This window comes from Hesperophylax consimilis, chromosome 14 (genome assembly GCF_061612785.1).
Source record: "Hesperophylax consimilis isolate HC1 chromosome 14, BYU_Hcon_1.0, whole genome shotgun sequence".
NCBI classification, from domain to species: Eukaryota; Metazoa; Arthropoda; class Insecta; order Trichoptera; family Limnephilidae; genus Hesperophylax; species Hesperophylax consimilis.
In genome coordinates, this window is record NC_142849.1 from 26,841,745 (window position 1) to 26,859,481 (window position 17,737).

At 36.2% G+C, this 17,737-nt stretch overlaps 1 protein-coding gene across 4 annotated transcripts in view; it reads left to right on the forward strand.

Annotated features, from left to right (window-relative positions):
• Nucleotides 1–630: 630 nt before the first annotated feature.
• The window catches only part of Mekk1 (mitogen-activated protein kinase kinase kinase 4), a 100,695-nt gene continuing 83,588 nt past the window's right edge, over nt 631–17,737 (forward strand). For all 4 annotated transcript variants that reach the window (XM_089639666.1, XM_089639663.1, XM_089639665.1 and 1 more), the window contains exon 1: nt 631–912. In XM_089639666.1, coding sequence (XP_089495792.1) covers nt 906–912 — 7 coding nt within the window. In that variant the 5' untranslated portion in view covers nt 631–905. The remainder of the gene's footprint in view (nt 913–17,737) is intronic.

A 17,737-nucleotide genomic window follows, 5' to 3' on the forward strand; every position in this document is an offset into this window, starting at 1 on the left:
AAGAATAGTTAACGAAGAGAGAGTATAACCATATAAAAAATAGCCGAAGAGAGAGGTCCATGCAATTCATTTTCGTCGTCGGCATCGGAAATTTCCCCGGTTGCCGATTATGCGTTATTATGTCATTACATCTAATTGGCAAAAAATAAATTAAAAAAATACATCAATCAACACAATATACCCCATTTGAAAATGTTGATCATATTGAACATATCGAGTCGGAGGTTGTTGTGTAGGAATTTAATAATGTTTACTGTGATGAACAAACCACTTTGTAAATATTTACAAACTCTAAAATGACATAAAGATAGTAAAATTATTTTACAATCACTAAACAATAATTATTTAGCATACAAAACCAACATTGAAAAAAAAACATTTTTAAGACAAAAAAAATAAAATACCTTGCTAAAAATAGATAACCTGAGGCGAGCCAACATTTTGCATTCAGAATTAAAATTAAAAGAGTTGTTACTAACAATATTTTTTGTGTACCAGCATTCTTGGATATATAAACATTATTGAAAAAATCGAATTATTTTTTTCTGGGCTTAAAGAGGTTGAACAACGAAGTGAAGTTGCCTCCAGTTGGATTCCAGCTGATAGCCGATGTCATTTTAGATATTTTAGTACTGCGCGCGCACTTTGCGGCTTTGATTTGCGCACAGTTTTATTCCGAATCCAGTCTCTCCGTCTACTGCGACCGGTTCGTGTTTTGAATTCGAAAATGTTACTTGAGTTGCTACATGGTTGCTACCATTCGTGTTGTTGATGCCGTGATCTGTGAGTTATTGTGGAAAGTGAGGTGATAATAAAAACAAACAGTGCCAGAATGGCCGACGCCAACTGGAAAAAGAGAACAGGACTCGAGATCAACTACAGCCCGAGCCAAAGTTCCGAAGACGATGACATGTAAGTTATCTTATAATAAGGTAAATGTTAGGTATCATTGACATCGCTGTCACAAGGTGTAATTAGTATGTACGCTGTGATGTTCTATCGATATTTAACACAAGACTATTGTTGAATTGCACTTTTGTTTCGAGAGATTTTCCCGTAATAATTAATACAAACTTCTATATTTTTTATATCTAAGTATAGTGCTCTTCAAAACGATTACAACTTTGTTTACATTAGTTGTTTGATCGGACCTCTTCAATTATGGTTATTATAATTCAAAGTGTTATCCTAATCGATGAAGTTCTCGTTTACATTGTAAACAACTCTTGAGTAATTATAAAAGTAAGTACATTAGTTACAATTTACAATTTAACCTGCAAGCGTAAAATGTAGATGATGGATAGTAAATACAATTCAATTTACATGGCGGAATGGTATCCCTAGGTGGAACCTTAGTACCTCCCTTTTTAAGGTAGGTACCGTCCCTTTGGAGAAAATAGGTAAATAATTCAAGTTTCAACAAATAACTCCCTGTGAGTGGTTTATTTATGAACTCCCCTATAGTTTGATAATGAGGACGGATCCACATTCCGCTTGTAATAATGTAATACTTTGTAATATAACTGCATATTAATGATAGTAACTACTTATAATCTAATGTTAGTGGAAATAGTTGGACAATTGGGTCTTCCCCAGCATACAAATCGCGCTTTGTTATTGTCGCTCTTCATAGATAATTTACATAAATTCCAAAGGGAACTCAGGTGTAAAACGGCATTCAAGCAGGAGGAAAATAAATACCCAGACAAAAATAAACAAAATCTGACACTAACAACCTTGACCTGGCCTCCCGTTTTTGAAGTTTGAATCATTCAGTGTCTTATAATAATAATAATAATAATGTTTGTATCTCCAATACGCAGAATTCGGTAAGTCCCGCCATAATGTTGGTTGACGTAACATTTTTTAAACCAAGTTAAATTAAGATTATTTCCAAGTGCAGGAAAACACCAATATCATAAAACGTAAACATATTAAAAACAAGCCGCCATTTTTTCTTATCTGTAGCAGCATTTATTTTATGATAGGTACCTATGTATAGAATTTGGATTTTTGATAAAAAGTAATGTACAGTCGTACACCATTCGTTCTTATTAATTACCTAGATATTATAAATTATAACGTGTTTTGTACTCGAAAACTTTGTAATATTTGGGTACGTATACATTTTTGAACCGAAACGCTAACCGTACCACGAATTACGGGAAAGGAACGAATCAACTGCAAGCGGCGTTGCGAATCTATATAATATAGGTATATAAAAACACACGCCTATTCGAATGGAACGTTGTGTCAAAATTTCAAAGTAATCGTTGATGAACTTTCGGAGATTTAAGCCTGCGACAGACCACGCTATAAGCGCGCTATATTTCAGCATATCGCTCACCATACATTCCTATTGGTAGTTTATGGCGAGCGATATGCTGAAATAGACCAAGCCATGATGCGTATGGCGCATGGTGTCTGGGAGCTGTGAGACTGTTCTGTCAGTAAACGTACACTGGGATCTATTCTGTGATCTATTTCATAGAATCTATGAAATCAGAGAGTAAAGGCTATCTGTACCATAGAAACCCAAAGTTGAATGTACTTCTTTTGTTCTATGAAATGACCATTGACTAGTATTTATTTATATAAGGTGTGAACCCAGTATTACATTCACACATTACATTAATTTATTCCTCTCTTACATACAAGTGTAGTTTTCTTGAATACAAAAATAGTTTGTTCGTAAACTCAACCTTATCTATAGATAAGATAAGATCTATTTCATTGAATCTGTTTGTAATTATGTAAATACAAACACGCCTTCTATGCCATAGAACGCCCGATAGAAATATAAACGCAATGTTAAATCAACTTCAACATTCTATTCTAAAATCGACCGTAGAACATATAATAGAACAAGTAGTTTGAATGCGCAACAATTCCTTTCCATTTTAAAACGATTCGTTCTATGAAATAGATCATAGAATAGATCAGGTGGGATCCCAGCTTAGTTCATTTTCTCTGACTGCTTCCAAATTTCAGCGTGTCAAGCTGTACCATAAAATAAAGAATAACAGTTGTACCTACATCTTATGCATTGAGCGAATCAATAATTTGTTTTATTTTAACTTCTCCATGGACAGTAGTACCTTTGCCAAATAATTCGTTAATATCAAGACAAAGCTTCGATTTTTTTTCGATTGGTATGTTTTAGGAATATCTGCCCCGTGAAGAACCGCCACTGTCCGCTGACCTGTGGTCACATCCATCTCCTTGTCTTCCCACTGTCCTGTTCGTATCACGGACCCATAGTCCTGCCCTACATCGGATTTCGTCCATAGGCCGATCTTTCATCGTTTAAGGGAGTGACAGATTATGCTATACGCATCATAGCGTTAAAGCCTTTTATATAACTCCATATCGCTCTCCATACAATCCCGTCACACCCGACAGATAACGTGTTATAAGTATGGGCGTGACTACGATGATGCGCCTTGATCTGCTATCCAGGCTATATTTGAATGTGTCAGATCAATTTACGGAGCGCAGTGGTCACGCGGTTCTCACCTGTCAATGAAAGATCCCATAAAAATAAATGATATTCCGCGGAAGTTCCCCAGTTGATCTGACTCCCTCTCCTGAGGAAGATTATAGCGTAGTGTGACACCTCAACATATAACCTGTATAGGTCTCGCCCAAAAAAGCTTTGCGTGGTCTGTCACTACTTTGAATCTCACTCTTAGGTGCCTTGGTCATACCAATATTGCCGAAAGACAGACTTCCACTGAATTTTTTGGTTATGTCTATCTAATTTTATTATCAGTATGACCAATTATTACGTACTTCAATTACCATAAATTAGAGACTCGTCCAATATATTGTTTGACCTTTTAAAATATTTTTTTCAATTAATTAAAGTCTCTCGCTGTAAAACTAATATTAAAATTCTGTCGCTAATAATTTTGTTTGCACAATAATTCGAACTTCATCGTATTGCAACGTTCTGTATTATTGAGCAATCAGTACTGGAATTCCCCTCTAGGGTAAGCGACTTCTGTCTGAATTCTGAACTGAATACGGTCATACGGTGGATGCACTGGAGATATAATAAACCGATAGATGTGTGTTGTCAGCTTGTACGTGTGCCTGAAGTGCGATCATTTTTATCTTACTTCCGTTGAAATTGTTGAAACATTTTCAATTCAAAACACACATCATTCCTCCCGTCAATGGGAAGTATGAATTTATTGTCAATCGCTTTAACTGCCTCGGTAAACGATCAATTAGCAATTTTCAATCACATCAATGACGGAACGATTAACAATTTATAATTAATTTTGATTTAGACCCAAGAGTTGAAAGGTCTTAATTAAGGTGTAATTTGGCGAAATCGGGTTTCTTTCAAATAGATGAAACTTCTATTGATTTTCTGATCAGTGTTTTTAACTGTGTCCTTCATTTATGAAAATATCCGATTCCAGTGATTCGCAACCTTTTTAGCTGAAGGGCCAATTTACCTAATTTTAAAACGTTAGATCACGGAGAAAACATGCTGATATAAAATATTGCAAATTTATTAAAAATATCGTCAAATTATTCGTAACCCTGTTAAAAACGGGACCGAAGGCCCTTAACGAATGAATTGACAGATTAATGTTAAACTATTAGTAAAAAATGAATGTACTAATGCGACGCGTCGTAACGTGTGTTAGTAAAAAATCATTATATTTTCGTATTTCGTCTTTATACAGGGTGTATCGGCACGTACCCGACAAACTTTAACCAGCCATTCCTCAGCACATTTGGAGTAAAAAATGTTATGGGCACTTTGCTGTCCGGTAACATTTTTTTTTTGATAAAAAATTTATCATTCATATTTTCACCACATGTCACCACTGTTTTATCCTTTGTCACAGTTTGAAAACCCATCTGGCAATATTTTATTCGAGTTTCGTTGAATAATATACGTACGTACCTACATTGGCGCGCTTTTACAATAACAACCAAATGGCATGGCACCATTCGTCTCATTTTTTAACTATAATTATTTAGTGTGTATGAAAGAGCGAACACGCTTTTTGACACACTTGCTAATAACAGCTGTTGAACACAAGAAACAATGCCAATGACAGTGACGGAGTGTGGATTATTTTATAATTTTTTGTTTTTAATTGAAAAAAAATGTTACCGGATAGCAAAGTGCCCATAACATTTTTTACTCCAAATGTGCTAAGGAAAAGCTGGTTAAAGTTTGTCGGGTACGTGCCGATACACCCTGTATATTAACAGTGCAAACGCAGTTGCATGAACACGTGTTCCAATATATTCGGAAAGTACTAAAGTTTTACTAGGAAACGGCCTGCTTTCCCGTTTATAACAGGAGTTTAATAAATCAGCGATACTCATTTTTCTGCATGAGGGGCCGCTTAGCGAGTCGGTAAGTGTTTCAGATAGGATAATTGAAAACTTCCTAGAACCATATATTATATTCAGCCATACCTTGTGTGAGAAATCTGAAAATAGGCACTGCCAACTATCAACACTACGGGGAGATTCGTTTAGGAATTGCGGGATTTTCTCAGCTAAAAGTTTCAAATAAGAATTAGGTACCTACCTATACCTACCACAATCATTATAATTTCCATTGAGGTACATAGATAGAGCCAATATTGGCGTTCGAAGTATGGGCCACTTACATCGGTTCATTGTCCGCTGTGATATACCACAGGCTTCAGTCAGTTACAAGCAGAGATGTGCAAAATGGGTACCAAAACCATTTGAAATGCAAATTGGAAATGGGTCAAAATTTTTCCATTTGAAAATGCAAAATGCAAAATGGTTTTTAGAAAAGCATTTCAAATGCAAAATGCAAAATACCTATTTTCAAAATGCATTGAAAATGCAAAATGGTTTCTCAAGTCAAACAATAAAATAATTATAGAATTTTTAAACATTTTTGTCAATGTAGAACAAACATATTACATGATGGTAAATCCAAAAACACCACGACTACAGATTATGAAACCACAAAACATTTGCACGGGACTAATGTTGCCAAGGTAAAAACATAGAAACTTAGCAGTTAAATATTACCGCGTCATGGCCCCATGTTCAGTTTTTGAATCAGTATTTTTTGTAATGGTATCACTAAATTGCCAGGGCTCCTACAAGGGAGCAACTTGACAAATGTAAATTATCTCTCATAGCGAGGTTGAGGACCGACTGATATTTGGGGCTTATGAAAAAAAGATGAGTGGAGATAGTGGGAAGAATGTTGCAAAAAAGCATTTAAAATGGAAAATGCATTGAGAAAAGCATTTAAAATGCAAATTGGTTTTTAGAAAAGCATTTAAAATGCAAAATGGAAAATACCCATTTTGCATTTTGCATTTCCATTTGAAATGGATTTATTTGAAATAAAGCACATCTCTGGTTACAAGTGCTCGCCAGGTACAGGTCTCCGGCGCTTTAAAATACCAACAAGCACGCTTATATCTTGTACAAGTCGTACTGGAAAAGATAGGGAAAGCAATGGTATAACCTTTCATCGGTAAACAGGGTTTTACCATAATCAGCAGTCGTGTAAATTGGATGTTTAATGTTTAACAAGGAGCGCTTGAGGTTTGGCGCGCGCCCCGGTAATCCAAATGTTTCGGGCGTTGAGTTCGTTCGTGGTCGGAAGGATTCGGGCGACATCGACAGCCGCCACACCCCCCTTCATACTTCCCGCACTAGAACAAAATTTTACAGTGATTTTGTAAAGAATATAGACTAAATATCTCAATGATAATTTCTTATTTTGTAGCCAAATGTTGCTTGCGACATGCACCCGCAGATCGCGGGATGTCATTGCTGGCCTATCCACTCCAAGAATAGTGCATTTATCACGCATTCAATCGTTAACATTATTTGTAATATTATTAATAAATGTATTATATACGTATGCACGTACAATCTGCAATTATAATTTTGCTATGCCCATACGAGAAATTAATGTAAGCATTTGACTTGAGTGCCATTCCTCTCTGAAGTATTACGATACAAAATACAGGGTGCAGCGAAACAGATAGTGTAGTTTACACAATACACCGGCAACGAAAGAACGGCCAATTTCGAAACGTGCGAACGGCGAAGCCCCGGCGTTGTCCGGACCAAACCATGGTAACGACTGAAAAATGCACGACCCAACGAGACCCCTCCCAGGTTTCTACCCTCACCACACGGGATGTACCGCCCTTCAAAACTGCACTATCTGTTTTGCTGCACCTTGTATATAGAAATACCTGTTTCAACGGAGGTTAGTAGACCTCGAATCGTGAATTTGAACCAAAGGTAATCGTAATACTTTATGACATGATTTTATCATGCACGTTTGTACTAGCGTTCAGTTGAAAAAAATACTGTAATCTACAATATTATTTCATTCATATTCGAGATTGATTTGTTTCTTATTACCCTTTTATTTATCTGGAGTACGACATCGTTAGTAATTATTTATCAATTGATTGGAATGTTGAAGCCGTATTCGCTAAGTGCGATTTTTAGCGTGATGCTCTTTATTTATTATAATTTTGATTTTATATAGTTTCTGTAACAATGAATTATTATTTAATCTTATTTTTTTCCCGGAAACGTTAGTATTTACCGAAACGGTTACACAACCAACACAAAAGTTCGAAATTTCATTTCAAATCTTCTTTCTTCCAAGATAAGACTTTTAAGAACTGAACAAAAAACAAGGAAAAAGGCAATTTGAGTAGGAACTGGGATTTGGAATAATCATAAAACTGTTTCAATATTAAACAGGAAGCGTTTACTAGCCTTTTTGGTCAACTAACCGATGTAACTACAGGGTTTTCCAATAAGATGTTATTTTGAATAGCCGGTATTTGGGTAGATGTTACTTTTGAAGCTGTCCTTTTTTGACATTTGACAAGTAGAAACTACGCCATTAATAAAAATGGATCGATACACCCCTCAACAACGCATTGAAATTATTAAAATTCACTTGAGTGAATCAAATGCAAATCATCTTGAGTGATGAGGCCCATTTCCACCTCGATGGCTTCGTCAACAAGCAAAATTGTCGCATCTGGGGTTCGGAAAACCCAAGAGTTATTGTTGAAAAGCCTCTCTATCCTCAACGTGTGACTGTTTGGTGCGGTTTATGGTCCGGTGGAGTCATTGGACCTTACTTTTTCGAAAATGATGCTGGAGCAACAGTTACGGTGAAAGGATTGCGCTATCGAGAGATGATTAATGATATTTTATGGCCGGAATTGGATGGTATTGATCTGGACAACGTTTACTTTCAACCAGACGGAGCTACGTGCCACACAAGCAACGAAACCATTGATCTCTTACCATTGAATATCAAAATAACACCTCTTATTGGAAAACCCTGTATTTCGTAACAATTTTTTTTTTGTCACTGTTTCTGACCTTTATAAAACTTCTGTTTTCGGGCATTTACACAACACTTCAAATTGTAAATTGTACACGTGATTCGTAGCCCGAAATTTTTATTTTTGTATTTTATTTTATAGCAGCAGTTTTGTTTTGTCTAGATCACTTCTAAAAGCTTTTCTGTTGCAGGGGCTGATCCGACTATTGACTCATACAATAATATTTACTTTTTAAATCAAACAACTATGCAATTTAATTAATTAATACCACCTTCTGGTTGCTCGAAAATCTGACATGATGAAAACTTCGGCATTTCGTACTCAGAAAGTCAATGTCAAACGGATACTGTGTTTGTAGCAAACAACGCTCTATGTGAATGACCGAAAGACGAGCAAAGCCCGCATCGCGCTAATAAAAAACTCATTTGTGAATGAGGCTTCATTGGTTGTACTATATCGATATACATATTATAGATCATACGTTTAGATTTTGTCATGGGGTGACCTACGACAGTGGTGTTGGTTATCCAATAAATAGTTCCCGCCTCCCAAATTAAAACTTGAATATTATTTAAAAATAAGCTCTTAAACCATTTTTACATGTGTTTATAATTTTTATACCCTCCATTACGTTATTTTAAAGTTTTATTTATAAGTTTCCAACAATACCAATTACTAAAAGTTGAGACTAACTAACATAATAGGTACTCCTCATTGCCCTATAAAATTGTGTAAATTCTTCAGTGGACACTTCAATATATTAATTTTTGCTGGAGCACTTATGTTATGTTATGTATGAAAAATAATGAAACCCGTGTTATATCTCTGCATTACTTGCAGATTTGTGTGTTGGGAACTCTTTGAATAAACTAAAAGGTTCTTTACTATAATTGCGTTTATTTACGTTACAATAAATAAGTCTGGATTTTAGCTACACTGTTCATTACCCGAGGGTTGGTAATTCTCTGTTTCTAGAAGCTTGTTGTCTGTCAATAATATCCCACAGGCAATTGCTACACTCTAGCGACATCTGTCGGACTCTGGAGTAAGCTTTATGACTATTGCCATCTATCGCTTGAAAACCCAACTTATTACCAAACATCACAAATAATATAACTGCATATCATTTTATAAACTATTCCCATGTAAAAAACCCTAAAAAATGCGTTAAAATTAGGGTTTATCGTGTGGCTGAAGATAGTAGAGAGGGGAAGGAGATGGGGGAGAGGAAGGAGGGGAAGTACCTGGCTATCTGGTCGCAAAACAGTGCCAAAGCCATTTTAAGCAACGTTTCATTTCTGAATGGTGGTTTTAAACCACACGGAGAAATGATCCTGTTAAAAAAGTGACGGTGAAGGCAATTTCCTGATAAAATGTATTTGTCATACAGAATACACCGAGAGCACGTGTTCTTTTCCTAATAAATATCATGACGGAATGCGACAATATCAATATTTGCATCAACACTAATAAAAAATTTGACTGATACTTTGTTACGAATTCTGTCAATTATTTCAATGAAAGCCTGCAGTCCCATTTTTAGCAGGAAAACGAATAATTTGACCAGATTTTTAATAAATTAACAGTATTTCATATAAGTAAGTTTTCTCCGTGTATTTTATTCCTAATATGACAAGTCATTGAAAACCGCATATTGCCCATTCGTACATCTTTGTCACGCGTTCTTTAAATAGCGTTTCCGGAAAAAGAACCGATAAGAGCATGATAAAAGGTTATATATATACATGAGATTTAGTTGATAAAGTCAGCGCATTCCCACCGCACACCACTGCGCAGTCACACTGTCAGTCAGTACCTACTATCACCACACTTTACGCGGTTAGGTACTAACTACTGTCACAGTCAGGCTAAGGACTCACGGAGCGATTTTTACCCGCGCCCGCTGCGGTGGCGGAATGGAGTTTTATTTCCAAAACTCACGAGACCGCTCTTTTTTGCGGTGACGCAGCCGCCGCGGTCGCGGTTATCGCCCGCAATCTTGGCGGTTGATTATCGCAAGACGGGCGGTTGCAAGACTTGAGTTCCACAACTCGACCGCCAACCGATCGCAGAGCGCGCGGGGGCAACCCGCCGCGGCCGCGGGTCCGCGGCCGCGCCGCCGGTACAAGATGACCGCGGGAGCAGCGGGCCCCGCAAACAATCGCACACGCCGCGGGCGTAAAACGCGTCGTGAAATGTGCTTTAATTTTTTACATGAATATCTGCATTCTACAGAGGCTGCGGGCCCGCAACCGCGGCGGGCGCGGGTAAAAATCGCTCCGTGAGTCCTTAGCCTCAGGGTAGCCAATGCATATTTTCTAAAATACACCAACAATAGATGTTCAAATTCCCAACAAGTTCCTTTACTTCCAAAATGGAACAAAATTCAATTCAAAATTAGTATTTATTTTTTTGTTTTCTAATCATTTTATTTTTCGTTCTGGATTTAAAAATCGATTTTTTTTTAAAGTTTGCTGCTATTGATATCTAAATAAAGTACGTTCTCACAAATGTTTTTTTCAATATGATTGGATAATCTTCCAACTATATTATAAACTACCCTTCCCATTTTTTCTACCTTACAACTCCTGTGGTGATTTGTCTTTTTATTACTACTATCTGGCTGTTATTTACTTTACCGGTTTTATTTTATATTAAGTACTAAATTATAATATGAACTAAACTTGTCAATTTGACTGGCCTAAAACAGGATCCATTCCTAGTTGGCTAGTCAAAGTTTCCGCATGTTTTATTGTATCATTTTTATGTGAAATAAATTTATTTTTATTATTATTATTAATTAAGAATTGCCCGGTCTCCACAAAAAGGTTCTCCCAGCTAATTTACCCACAATTTGGGGTAATCCCCACGAATTGGCAACCCTGGTCACGGTCACTGTGTGAGAATTATTATAGCGGAAATCTTATCGCTCTGACGCACTGGACACACGTCACACGAAATGGGGACAAATTTATTGAATCCCTTTATTTTTTTCATAGGTATTATGTTCGTTATTACAGGCAAACCGGAGATAGCTGCGTTTAAATCACTTTCTGTTCATCAAAAACGAGATTTTTTCCTACATTACCTCTAAACAGTGGACCCCAAGGGAAATAATTTCCTTCGGGGCCTGTGTTATCCTTGGGGATGGTAAAACGGTTACAATGGAAGCCCGTAGTATAAAACGTGTCTCCACCATTAAGGATCTTGGAATCATGTAGGCTGACATTTCATGCTCACATTGAGATGTCTTTTAGCACTTCATTGAGAATGCTGGGCCTTGTTCTACGCACTGCAAGGAATATTTTTATATATTAGATAAGAGATTTTTCATAGTTATATTCAGTTCCTTAGTGTAGGCACAGCCGGTGTTAATCATTTAATAGTAGCTTCGTTAAAGGCCAGCAGTCCCATTTTTAACAGAAAAACGAATAATTTGTTCAGATTTTTAATAAAATAACAGTAATTCGTATCAGTACGTTGTTTCCGTGTATTAGTATAAACAGAGGGTATGTCAATTGGTTCCATGATAACTCAACACAGTGACAATTCAACACACTTTTAAAAAGTGATATAAAGTCATTAGAAACGATGAAAAAAAAATTAACCTAACCTAACCTACTTTACCAAGTTAATAAAGTTTTTGTTTCATCACTTTCCATGACTTGATATAACTTTTTAAAGATGTGATGAATTATGATTGTGATGATTTATCCGGTCACCATGTCAACTATACTAGTAGTAGTACCTACTGTTTAAATCTATATAATAATTATTCTTTACATTTTTATTTAAAAACGCACTAAAATTAACAATTTTGTAATGTTTTAAAAATAATAAATTGAATTGAAATGGTATCGTGGGTCAATGTACCCAGGAGTAACGGACGTATAAATCCATGATCCATTCCTTCCGCTGCGGCGCAAGGCGATGAATCGAGAAAGCTCGGCTAGAGAAGTCAAAGGGTCTCCTTCAACCGACCTTTCATGATCCGACCCGCCAAACAGCTGGTGGTCAGGCGCATCCACCGCCAAGACCTGAACAAGCCAACACGGGCACCCCCGCTAAGTCATCAAACGTATTACATAAAATATTACATACATGTATGTAGTTAATAAATAATAAAGCGTTAAAACATAAAGATTGGTAACTGTTGGTCGCATTGCTTATTATATACATATTTGAACACGCACTCCCGCTAAGTCATCAAACGTTGCGAATTACTTGGGGTGACCTATGGTAGAGGTGTTGGTTATCCAATATACACCCATACCCAACCCTCAAATGCGTAAATGTGAAGGTCGGGAGTTGTCCTTCGGTGGAGACGTGTAGTGTGTAAGGGACATTCATGATCGTGTGTGATTTTTTTCCCGTGTGCAGAAAACTTAGAAAGTCCGCTGTTCGCTGGTCGTCAGCCTACGAGTGAGGAACTGTACAAAGATAGTGAGTGCCCGTCGGGTTCTCAATAGTGGCGAATTGACGGAATGATTTGAGCAACGATATTGTCTCGAATTTTGCCAAAAGCTTGGCGATACCCTAGTGCAGTGGTCGGCAAACTTATTGGCCAAAGAGCCAAATATGTACATTACAACGATTAAACAAAAATTCTCAGAGCCAATTCTGTTTTGATTTTAGTAAACCTATATTATAATTTTAGACCTTCATTAAATTACGGGTACACTGAATAAAACTTAATTTCACACTTAATACAGATTTATTCGTTGATAAACAATAATATGAAACTAAGGTATGCATAAATTTAAATCATGACAATGACTAACAAACACTTGTCGAACAATGTCCTTGGAAAGATTCAGTAAGTCAGGTTTGTATGTAGTTGTTTTTAATTTTAGGCATGATTCCAGGTTCTCATCAATAAGACGACTTCTCAGTTTACTCTTGATAAAGTTCATCCTTGAATAAGATTGTTCGCATGAATATGTAGAACCAAAAAGGGAAAGAACAGCAAACGCGAGTTTTTTCAGCTGATTGTAAGAGTCCGGATCAGGAATACTATTCCTGGCGTTGAAAATGATCATGTTTTTCCTTCTCTAGGTCTTTCAAACAGACCACTTGTGTTGTGAACTAAGATCACATTTGTTCTTCTCCAATATTTAAAAATCAATACAAAAACGTGAAATTTAGAGCGCCATATGTCCTTGTTTTTTAAAGCCTGCAATTGTATTTAAAAGTTACTAATGGCAATGCCAAAAGGAGAAAATTTCAACACAGTTATCTTAGCATTAAGAGGATTTTTGACGAACCCTAACTAAGGTCGCTCTGCTGTTAAACTCCTAAACTCCTGAAACCTGCTTATACCTGCTGCCCGTGGATATTTGTGCCAGAGCCTCATTCAAGGAGCCAAAGAGCCGCACTTTGCCTAGCGGAAACCATACACAAGATCCGATAGGTTTTAGGGGATGCCATTAGCCACACATCAGTGAAAGATATCATAAAATATGTTACTGCCCAAGTGTGGGGTTTGGTCTTGCAGAACTATCGTATCACACTCAGAGAACTTGCGAACGAGGAGGCGGTATTTCTTCGGCGTGGGTCAGCGCACGTAACGTATTCTGTTTATGTACCTACTAATAAATATAAATTGAAGACTAGGGGACGTCCCTTGGTTCGGCCGCCCGAGTGCGGTGAACCCATTGTACTCCAGATGACGTAGATAGGAAACACGTCACTGAAATAAAATAAAATGACGATAGATTGAAGCCCTTTCCTAGTTGGTTATTAGGTTATTACGTATCGTATTACGTTATTTACCCAATGTTCAATTCCGGGACTGCGCATTGACAGTTTGTACTGACTTGACGTGGGTCATTATCTCCAATGGTTATCTGTATGTTCGCAAAAAAAAGCATTCAGCTTTGTTGAGCAATAATTGATAAAAAATCATTTTTGACAGACGAATAAATTTTTATATTTGATTTAAAAAAATTTAACTTTTTTATTGGAAAGAATAATTTTCAAAACTCCCCGAATGATTTTGAAAAGTGTATGTTTTGTTCAATCGTTTAGGTTTGTTATTTAAGGCTATGCACTACGTCGTGTAGTATTTTAAATTGAACTGCTATCAATAACAACTCTTACGTAGATGGCGATAAGGTTTAAATTCCCGCTTAACACCATCCGCCTGTTTTGATTTTTGCAAGAAAAAAACATGGCCAAAAAGTGCCTTTTATTTTATTTTGTGGATGTTCAGGCATAAATATTTTATTTTTTTTTCCGATCATTTTATAAAAAACTTAATTTTCCACATTATACAATAAATTCATAACCGAAAATAGGTTCGCAAGTAGGAGATTTTGAACTTTAAAGCAGTTTACATTGTTTTTTTCTGGGCTTATAAAAAGACTTACATAAAAAATACTCGATTATTTCAAAGGTCAAGATGTATTCTACTCGCAGTATTTAAACGAGTCTTTCTAGCATATTATGATTCATACGCGCAATGGCGTTTATCGGTAGGTACACAGTATACATATACAGGGTTTTCCAATAAGAGGTGTTATTTTGATATTCAATCGTAAAAGATCAATGGTTTCGTTGCTTGTGTGGCACGTAGCGCCGTCTTGTTGAAAGTAAACGTTGTCCAGATCAATACCATCCAATTCCGGCCATAAAAAATATCATTAATCATCTCTCGATAGCGCAATCCATTCAACGTAACTGTTGCTCCAGCCTCATTTTCGAAAAAGTAAGGTCCAATGACTCCGCCGTACCATAAACCGCACCAAACAGTCACACGTTGAGGATAGAGAGGCTTTTCGACAATAACTCTTGGGTTTTCCGAGCCCCAGATGCGACAATTTTGCTTGTTGACGAAGCCACCGAGGTGGAAATGGGCCTCATCACTCAAGATGATTTGCATTTGATTCACTCAAGTGAATTTTAATAATTTCAATGCGTTGTTGAAGCGTGTATCGTTCCATTTTTATCAATGGCGTAGTTTCTACTTGTCAAATGTCAAAAAATGACAGCTTCAAAAGTAACATCTACCGAAATAGCGGGCTATTCAAAATATCACCTCTTATTGGAAAACCCTGTATTTTAAGTTACCTATTCCAGTATGGTGACAATCACGTACATACGCGCGGACATATACGTATTTTTCTGAATCTTGATGACATTACAGCAGTTAATAATAATCGAAATTAATTTCGGTCCTACCCGGTCGGCATTTGGCGAGGTTGTTAGCGCGGTTGACTCCAATCTCTGGGAAGGAAGGTACAATCCTCTGTCAAACCATTTAAAAAAAAATAGTAAACACTTATATTATTATAGTAAAGGAACTTTGTTTTTAATGTGTTGATTTTTTGGTAGTTTTTTTCGCTCTAAAAGGTGTATTTCGATGATAAACACGCTGATACCTAAAAGTGACTTCTAGTTCCTTTGTTTTTCCAGCTTGTTGCAAATTTAATTTAGTAGATAAACATTGCGTGTAAGCTGTGAAAATAGGAAAACGCGTTAGTGTGGGATACCCGTCTTTAAATATACCAAAGTACAGTAAGTAGGTACTCTATCTACCTCGTGGAAATCATTTGACCATTATTATTTGTTTCACGCAGTAACCTAATACTTAAACACATTATTCAATGTAAGGAAACTGGGTTACGTATTTACTTTCATTTTTAAAAGGGTACTAAACAAAAGCAAAGCGGTTGTTTTGACAGGTGGATTAAAGTGGGTGAAAAACACCATTATTTAGAAGAGAAAACGATCAAGAAATGAGAGAGTTAGAAAAATAATTGTATGTAATTTATGTAATGAGTGTTATTTAGTTTTACGGACTCAATTCAGGGGTTTTAAAAGTTTAAAAGTGGAAGATACTCTTAGAATCGCCCTGGTGAGAGACCACCAATTTAAAAGCAAAACGTTGCTTAGGATGGGTTCAGCTATGATTAATGACCAGATCTGAATAGCCAACCTTCCTCTTTTACTTCTCTCGTTCAGACCCCATTCATCTTTTGAACAAAGATGAAATCATTTACACTTCGATGTACACAAACACTCTTACAGATTTTACTGTTTCACACTTGTCGTTTGAGAGCCATTAATATTGTCTTTAATGATTAAATATAACAATTTGAGGCTTTACTCATTCCAAAATATAAAAATATTCAATCCTTAAAAAAAGTCAATAGATGTCGCACATTATGATAAAAATGCATATAGGGGCCGTTCAAGTATTACGTAAGCAGATTTATTACAATTATTTACCCCCTCTTCCCCCTTGTCACCAAAAGTAAGCAAAGCTCTTACCCCCCCTCTCCCATGCTTACGTAAAAATTGGTACCTATATGCATTTTTCTGTTAATGTATTCTGTTTTTTAAGCGAGTACCTAAACGTATTAATTATTTGTGGGAATCCCCGAATATGTATTCGGTTTTCAAACATAGACAATGTGTAAAAAAAAATAACTACTGCTGAGCAGTGCTGACGTAATCACAATCTCGACCCCCCCACCCCCCATGTCATCAAAAATAAGCAAAGCAAAGACCCCCCTGCCCCCCTATAGTACTTGAACGGCCCCATATTTATCCAAGACACTATCTAGATTGCATTTTATTTCGATGGAATCTTGCAATCATACATAAAGATAGCAGCCAGTAAAAAGATGCTTTCAGAAAAATGAAGATAAACTTGGTAGTTTTTAGTCGAAGTGTGATAGTTAAATATTACTGAAGTTTTTTTTTCAAGTTTTTATTTTGTCATAAAAAAATTACAAATATATCTAGTATAAACTTTTTAACAACTTATTTCTATGACATTAAGGACACTTTACAATACATCTAAAACTTATTCTTTATAGTATTTATGCATAACCCACGAAAAGGAGCAAGGCTTTTAGCTTCATTAACATCTGTCGGTAATTCATTATAAATCTGAAATCCTTTAAAATGAAATTATTTTGGATGCCTGACAAATTTGTTTTTGGAAGTCTAAAATCTCTACAGTTTCTCGTGGGGTAGCCATGTGTCGCGAAATTAAAATTTGCATTCTCAAACATGTATTTCGGGAGCATCTCATTTTTTATCTTAAATATAAATATTATGGTATTGTAAATTATTCGCTGTCTCACACTTAACATTCCTAGTTTTTTCTGCATAATAATTATCTTAGAATACCTACTACATAAGAAGATTGGGTCGAATTAGCTTAGTGGCAGAACAAAGCCCCGGCAAAGCTGAGGTCCTGGGATTATTTCAATACTACCGAATATTTTTCTGATTTCTCTATTTCATATTGTCTTCAATGATAAAATATTACAATTTGTGGTTTCACTTATTAAGGCGATGCTTAATGCCAAATCACTATTTTGATTAATCTTTATGACGAATTGGTGTACATTATGAACACCAAAAATTATGCT